This window comes from Hevea brasiliensis, chromosome 6 (assembly GCF_030052815.1).
Source record: "Hevea brasiliensis isolate MT/VB/25A 57/8 chromosome 6, ASM3005281v1, whole genome shotgun sequence".
Classification (NCBI taxonomy): domain Eukaryota; kingdom Viridiplantae; phylum Streptophyta; class Magnoliopsida; order Malpighiales; family Euphorbiaceae; genus Hevea; species Hevea brasiliensis.
The window spans coordinates 99,928,126-99,937,119 of record NC_079498.1 but is presented as its reverse complement, the minus strand read 5'-3'; the positions used below and the strand labels follow the sequence as shown (position 1 = coordinate 99,937,119).

Sequence of the window (8,994 nt, the reverse complement as noted above, 5' to 3'; positions counted from 1 at the left end):
CTCTTTTTTTATTCTTTTTAACCATATTTTTTCCTTTCTAGTGAACAAATTCAAGTTCATAAGATAGATTTTTATTTTGTATTTTATAGTTCATTTTCTAAATCATTCAATCTGTTGAATAATAAAAATTAAGTTTTTCTAATTATTTACGTATTTTAATTATAAGTTAACTATATTTGTTTAATTTTACAATCAATTGGCAATTAGTGTTTATTAGTTTTTCAAGGGAATTGTAAATTTACAATAATGGCAAGAATTTATTATTTCATGTTTATAGTTTATTATAATATAAAATATTTTTTTCTCTAAATTAAGTAAAATATAATTTTTTTACCCATTAGTTCAATTTCCTCGCCTCTAATAGAATGTGTTTTATTATTAAAAAAAATTATATATATATATACTCCAATTAATAAATTTAATTTTAATTAAAATTTTTAGATTATTATGAAATTACTTTTAGTTGGCTAAAAATGAAATTACAATGAATATCAAATAAGTAAATGAAGAAGAAGAAAAAGGTCTTCGTGGGCCTCTTGCCTGGGTTGTCGATTTTCAATACAAGTCCTACGAGCAACTAACAAATGCTGCTCTATTATATCCAATTATCCATGCTACTTTTTTATTTTTGTTATTTTATTATCCACCAATTATATTATTAAAAAATTTTAGTTTTATTATTAGACGTCCTAAAAAAATAATAAAAATTACAGAAAAATAAAAAATAACATCAGAAAGACAGCCTAAAATCAAAGAGTTGAGCTGAGTCAATACCATTTGCTAAATCTGAAAATTTATGATCCATTACTTACTTATAAAGGCAATAAAAAAGCCGTTGCACTGTTAACATAGTAAATCATGCTTTCCAGTTAAACCTAAAACTTGGATTTTTATTAGAACTTATGGAACTATTTTGCACGTTATAGCAGTGATGCTTCCTCAACGAAGAATATTAGTTATTGATGGGTTTTGCAACCCCATCATTCTTCTCTTTTTTTTTTTTTATTTGTATACATGTATAAGACTTATTGTACATACAATCAGCATGACAATTTATTGACCTACTTACATGAATTAATTGTCTTTTGATTTGTATATACGTGTAAGACTTACTATGCAAGAACACACATTCAGACAATTGTTAACCGAACGGTACACCTGACATGCTTATACACACACTCGCCAGAGAGCCAACCCAATTGCTTAATTAATGGCAACATTCCTAAATTCCCAAATTGCCCTAATCATCATCCAACTAAATGCAAACCCTATAAATCATATCCCTATCCCTATCCCTATCCCTATCCCTATATACTTTACCCAATCAATTGGATAATAGCTCGTGCAAGGCTCTCTCATACAACCCACCAAGTCGCTCCCACACAATTGATGACAAGTAACACTGAACAAACTCTTTCCACAACATGAGACTATACATGTCATTGTCGCCCATACCTAAGCTAAGCATCAACAATACCTACTTACAAACTTCTCTGGTTGGTGTTATAATGAGCATTTTCACTATACAGTTTACAAAAACCAGCTACAAAACATTCCACAACTCACGTTCCCAAGTACTGCATGCCAATATCATAATAACAATCAAAAATACCTGCAACTGGTATTAAAATCTAGCTAGCTATACAAGCAACATGTTGCCATTTCCAAAAAAACCAAAATCTGAGCAAAATAAATAAACTGAAAACCGATGAAACATCTAGTTAAAATCACATAGTACCAAAACATGTGATTATTTATGGAGTAATTACAACTTATCTGTTAATATTTCCTAAAAAGAAAGCAGAAGGAAGGAGGGTTGGTTGGCCCCAAAGAATTTGGATGAATGTAGAAATCTGCTCAAAGAAAGAATCTAAGCTGTAACTAATGATTAGGATCTCTACACTACCCCTCAGTACTTTCAGTATAAATAACAGAGTTCGCATCCAGGTAAAGATGCCGTGAAGTTAATTGGTTATAGTACTTACATTAACTCAATTTGTGATGCTGTTAGGACTGCAGATTAAAAGAACAAATGCTGCTATTGATTTGAAAAGAAGACTACCAGTATATAAGTGATTCTTCTCAGCTAATCCCATATAGAACATCAGGGCCCGAGTTATCTTCAACAGGAAGATTTAGGTCAGGTAGCACGAAGGAAAGCTCCTGATCTCCAACCTCTTCTTTCTTGAAAGAAGAATTGGGCGAAGATGGCTCAAGTTTATTGCATGCTGCACTTATTGGCATAATTGAACACGGAGGATAATCACAGGATACTTTTCTTTGATTTGGTTGGTTTGAATTAACCTCTTCAGTTTTAACAGCAGCTGTATCTTTTTGTGAGGTATGCCCAGATAACAAATCCAGCTGTAAAGAAAAACAGTCATCGTTGTATTATCATTGATAAAGAACTTGGTACAAAGTATATTATTAGTAGTTGGATGGGAAGTGCCAAACCTGATAAGCTCATGCTAATGTGTCAAAAAGGACCACACAATAAAGGAACAATAAAATACTAAAAAAGAGCACTTCCCAGGCAATGACTAGATTACAAAAACAGCTCTCAAATCAAACAAGATGATGTTGGGTAACATAGTAAATTTACAGGTGAAGTTCAGTTTATATGTTAAATTAGCTAATTAATTATTTTAGAGGTTCATAAGATAAATCTAAAACCCGTGCAACTGATGTGTATGCGAAGTTAGAAATTATAGAATTCTCACTATAAAAAATCACAAGTTCCAGTTAACACATCACTGATCATTCTCACTATAAACAAGCACAAGTTCCAGTTAACACATCACTGATCACACGTAGGCATTTGACATAGGCAACATAACAAATACAAAAAAATTATAAAAAAAAAAAGCATACTTAGATGAGTAAATAATTTATACCGAATAAATAATATCAATATGAATTAATTCATTACATTCTCAAGTAATTGCAAATATTAAAATGCTTATAAAAATGTCTGCAGGCGTTAATAAGAAAATCGCAGGAATTAGAGGATGACTATGTAGGAGTATCGTATTCACCTTCAATCTCTTCAAGCTTTCATTAGCAGCTCTCTGTTTCTCTAAAGTAATCCGCAAGCTTGCCAGTTGCTGCTCAATGAATAAATCACAAGATTAATATTGATTAGTTAGACGAACATCCATGGGCAAAAAAGAATAAAAGAAGTAAGGATTTGATAAAACATACATTTTTCAAATTTCTTCTTTCTTTCAACAATAAAATTTCCTCCTCTTTAAGCTCGGGTAGGGTCTGCCAACAATCAAAATATTCCAGCCAACATGAGATAGGATAACAAATAGATTGCTAAAAAGTACATTTCTCAGAAACAAAAACAGTTTTGTTGCCTCTCAATTGTCCCAAATGAAAAGAATTCAATACACAAAATAATGTGCAAATACAAATACAGTATATAGAAACAAGCATACATATATATATAATCGTTACAAGTTGGCAAATTCAGCATTACCTTTTTCTTTCTTGACCTCTTGGTGGCTGGTGTTTCACTGGCAACGGCAACCTGCAAACGTTGAAGAGCTTAGATTAATAAAGTAAAACATGTAATTTACCAGCTATTTAATAAATTAATTAACTTGTTAGAACAGAAAATAAAAATAGCGTAAGTGTGCCATAGCGCTTAGCTCCTTTTCTTTTCTTTACATTACATGAAATGTTAAATGCCTCTCCGATGGCCAATAAATGCAAATATTGTGATAGGTATGAATAATGGAGATCCGCAAAAGAATCCAGACAATTCAAGCACTTAAGCAACGTTTGACACTGAGTTTCATGGCTAAGAAGTCCTTTTATATATATATATATATATATATATATATATATATATATATATATGAAAAAATAACTTCCAAAAAACTGATTTATTATTTTATGTCACTAAAAACACCTCAAATTTAATTTTAAATTAATTTTTAATATAAATTTTGACGGATGCTAATACCAATTAGACCCTTAAACAAGTTTCTGTCTAATGAATGAGAATGCAACCAAATAAATAAATAAAGGAGAGGGAAGGAAAGAAAGAGAAAAAGAATTTCTTAGGAAAGTTCGCTGAAATTATTGCTGAATGCAGAAGGTTCAACAAAGCAACCCAGTCGAAGGTCGACCGAGACGACCTTGACAGTAAAAGGGTCGCATGGCACGCTCAAGACCGGGTCTCGAATACGAACCCACAAACACGTATGAAATTAAAAATCCAAAAATAGAAAGAAAGTGTGGCCTTACATTACAAGAAGCGACCCAATGTTACCACGTAGCTACATTTGTTCATTTATTTTGGTATAAAATTAAAAAAAAAAAAAGTTAGTTGGACATTAAAAAACACGTCAGCTTGTACAATGAATTTGGTCCCCACTTCTGTTCCCAAGCTAATTCCCCTCTAAAAATCAACTTTTACCTTTATTTCAAGTTCAATCGAGCTTATTAATTCCCTGCTTTCAGCTCCATTATATGCAACATTTAATTGACCAAAGAAATTCTACTTTTCTGGACTGGACCCACCATAACCCATAGACAGCCTGTCAATATTATTCTTCAAATACTACATGCCCCAATCAACTGCTTCCACGCTTAATAAGAGTTACAGAACCCATAAAAAGGGTTGCGATGGCTCGCTGTCACGTGAGAAAATACAAGGTTTTGGTGCGCCCACTGTAACTGGAGCTGTTGCGGCGACTACACCAAATCATTTGCCCAATAAAGCGCATAACAACTAACAACACTGCACAGAACTACACCCAGACCTACTTTACCACGAAGACACGCCACCCCACCGCTTAAACAGGTTAATTTTTTTTTTATGAAAAAATTTTCCAAACGAAAAGAACTCATTTTCTCTTTGACCAAAATATCCTTCAAGATAAAATCTTTAAATAAAGAAGTTTTCTTTTCATGGTAAAGAAAAGCTAAATACAAGTTCAGGAGGTTTGACTCTAGGTAAGGACAGAATCGTCGTTTACGGGAATTTGTACACGATCAGGTACAGACCCGACACATCGCTTCGATTCTGGAACTGATCCTCAGACTATAATGCCCTTCCGGATAAGGGCCTTGTGGTCTTTTTAGTGAGAGATGTGCAATGACTTGTCAAACCCTCTGACCCTCAGCCTCCCATGCGTTCAACAAAAACTGGAATTTACAGAAAAAATTTGTACCAATAATATGAAAAAAAATTCAATAAGACATGACATGAAAATAAAAGGGCATTTCAGTCAAAAAGAATTTCAAATATTTTGTTTTTAAAAAGTTAGCGGCATGCCCGGCGACCGGGAATATCCCGATCCGGTCCTAAAATGTCCGATTCAGCCCTCGATATTCACGAAATATATCCATGCAACAAGGGCAAGATTGTAAAGAAGAAAAAAAAAAAGAAGAGGCAACCTCGTGTCCAAGTAAATATCGAGCTTCTCGAAGGGCAGTTTCGTCAACGTAAAAAAATTAAAAAACCACATACCGAGTATCAGAGTCAGAACCGCCGGTGCCCATAACCCAAAAACAACAGCAAAAAAGCCAACAAACCTTAGATCTTGCGATGTCAATTGTCTTGGCAGGGAAGCTGGACTCCTCGAATCCATCGGCTGCGCAACCGCTAACAGAGGTGCCGCCGCTCCAAGAAAGCGGCGTGGTGGGACTAGCCCGAGTGGCATCGGCTTTCTTCCTTGGCACGTGCTTAGAGCGAGGTTGTCTCACGGTCCAGTGCAACTGCAAAGCCGGCGCAGAGCCGCCCTTATTGAACAGTGGGGGGGACGGCGGTTCCGCTTGGCTTAGCTTCAAAAGGAGCTGGACGACGAGCGTGTCATCACTCATGGCCACTGTAACCCAGTCGTCTTCCCTCATATCTCTGTTTGAGAGAGAGAGAGAGAGAAAAGAAGAAAAAGATAGAAAAAGAGAGAGAAATGGAAAATCTTTGTATGGAGAGTGGGTGGCTATATATGAGTGGGTGTGGTGCGTGGAAGATGCTTCTTGCTGTTGTTGACAATAGCCCTTTCTATTTCTCGTTTTGTGAATTGGTCTGTGTTTTATTCATTTTTTCTAATTATTGTTATTATATTTATCTGTGTGAGAATGAGTGGGGCCCAGTGAAGTGACGCGTGATATCATGTTAAACACGCGACGGACTGCCCGCCTCTCTCTCCCTATGCAAAGTTGCCAACCCTAGTAAACGGTCTGCGCAAATCCATCAAACTGAATTCATTCATGAAAAATATTTTTCTTTTTTATTTTATCAACCGTTTAGTTGACTTGTTTGAAAGCTTTCCACTTACAATCAAACATTTTTACAATTTTTTACTAATAAAATTAATGAAATAAGTCAATTAAACTAATTTAATAAACTATTTTTTAATTTTATTAGAAATTTAAATTTAAAAATTTGTATTTTTGAAATGATTTTAATATTATTAAAACTAAATTTATTTTAAATATAAGTTATAGGAGATATATTCATATTAATTATGAATTTCTTAAATTTATTATTAATGAAATAATATTAATATAATATGCAACAAACAATTAATCTATATACAACTGCAATTAAATAATATTATTTAATTATTATACATTATCAATTATAGTATTTTATTTGTGTTATGTAATAATTAACCCTTGAATTATTATATTTAATAAATAGACGAAAACTTACTTAAATTTTGTTTTGTTCGTATACTTTAATATCTTTGTTCATTTTTATTAATTTATCCATTAATCAATGGTTTGAAAGATAATTGGTAAAAAATAAAAGTGTTAATAATAAAAAAAATTTAAATAATAATGATAAAATTTAAGAATAAAATAATAATTTATGCTGTTAAAGTATTTTCACATATTATTAATAGTTAAAATTAAAATTAAAAAATGTTAGAATAGGTTTTTTCTCCTTTTTATTTAATTTTGTATTTTAATTGTATTTTTTATTCAATTAAAATTAAAAATATATATTTTTGTTAGTTAAGAATTCCTTCCTTATTCGTATATTTATATATATATATTATAGATTATATATTAATTATATTTTATATTTTGCATTTATTCATTTCTTATTTTAGTTAATTATTTTTTATAAAATTTTATATTTAATTAAAGTTAAAGATAAGAATTAAGAAATTTTAAATTTATATACACTCTAAAATTAATAATTTTAAATTTATATAAATATTAAAATTAACTGAAATAATAAAAATATAATTATAATTTATTTAAAAAATAAGAGCATTTTTAACAAAACCAATATTTTCCCCTTCTAACATTTATATATAGTATATCTATATAGTATAAGGGTCTGTTTGGATTAACTGTTGAATACAAATGATAGCTGTTAGCTGATAACTGTTACTGTTAGCTGATAGCTAATAACTGATAGCTGTTTTATATTAAATGTTTGGTAAAATTATATTTAACTGTTGCTGTTAATATGTGAAATGACTAATAATGGTATATATCATATAATTTATTTTATTATTTAAATAAATATAAAATTATAAATTTATTACATTATATTATTTATTTTATTATTAAATTAAATATATAATTATTAATCTTTTATATTATATCATTTATTTTATTATTAAAATAAAAAAATAATTATTTTTTTAAGATAATTAAATAATTTTAAAAATATAGATAAAATAATAAAATTATTATTATTATTATTAGAAAATTTTATAATTAATTTTAAGTTTTTTGATATAAATAAATATTTTATATTTTATGTTATTAATAAAAAATATTTTAACAAAGTTGAAATACGTGAATTAAAATATTAAAATTATAAATAAAAAAAATATTAATAATATTAATTTTTAAGTTAAATAAAAAAGGATAATATGGTCAAAATAAAAAATAAAACCAGATCAGTTATCAGCTGATGAGAAACAGCTCTAAAAATAGAGCTGATACAAACTGCAGCTGATGGGTATCATATCAGTTGCCCATCAACTATCAGCTCTATTTTTTAAAACTTATCAAACACCACAATTTACCTGTTTGGATGTCTATCAGCTATCAACTGCACCCAACAGATAAACCAAACACCTCCTAAATAGATACAGATTAATTATTATTTATATTACTAAAAGTAAAAAGTAAATTCATTGATTAATTGAGTTAACCTTTTGATGATTAATTTTCTATTGGATATGGAATTAGTTAAAGAGGGAAGCAATTAAGCAATAGGTTGGATAAACATGAAGCAACTAGGGCCTTATGTTCGCGTTGCTGTTAAAATTGCTATTAAGAAAATTATTTTTTTAAATATATTAATTAGAGAGTATTAAAAAATAATTTAAAATTAATTTTGATAAGTTTTAATCATAAGAATATTAAAATAATAAAATAATTTTTTTTAATTATTTTTTTAATAATATTTAATTATATTTTTATTCAGAAAAACAGTTTTAGCCTCTAAAATTTAATGCCAAACTGACATTAAGTTGATAGAGGTTGTGATGTGAACCTTCAAATAACTAGTAACTTGAAAACCCACATTCAATAATTAAATGAGCAATATGAAAAGCACCAAATCAAGATGTATGAACTTGATTATTTGAACCAGCACAAAAGTGATGTGTAATTCAAAGAATATTATCAAATAGAATTGAAATCCTTGAGCTGTTTGGATGTGAACCTCAAGTAATGAGCAACTTGAAACCAACATTCAATAAATAATGAACTCAAAATGGAAAACACCAAATTCATGCCATACAAATTGGATTCATTGAATCAGCACAATCAGATTGATTTGTAATTCAAAGAAAATATCAGAAATGAAATTCTTGACCTAATTCATATGGAGAATTAATAAACTAAGAATATTATGCACATTAAACATTGCAAGATAGATAATCTCAGCAAGTTAATGAGCTTTATAATAACAAAGACAACAGTCAATTTACTCACTGATAGAGCAAAAATAATCTTTCATTAATATTCAAAGTGTGTCCTCCACCTCTTTCATTACACTTGTATTTA

General features: G+C 29.8%; 1 protein-coding gene across 1 annotated transcript; it reads right to left on the bottom strand.

Annotated features, from left to right (window-relative positions):
• Nucleotides 1–1,681: 1,681 nt before the first annotated feature.
• LOC110653844 (uncharacterized) lies at nucleotides 1,682–6,008 on the bottom strand. Its single transcript, XM_021809648.2, has 5 exons — nucleotides 5,548–6,008; nucleotides 3,482–3,532; nucleotides 3,202–3,264; nucleotides 3,036–3,104; nucleotides 1,682–2,364 (listed from the first exon to the last, which is right to left on the bottom strand). Exons 1-5 carry the CDS (start codon nucleotides 5,863–5,865, stop codon nucleotides 2,083–2,085), a joined length of 783 nt encoding a protein of 260 aa, XP_021665340.2. The 5' UTR covers nucleotides 5,866–6,008; the 3' UTR covers nucleotides 1,682–2,082.
• Between the last annotated feature and the right edge of the window lie 2,986 nt (nucleotides 6,009–8,994).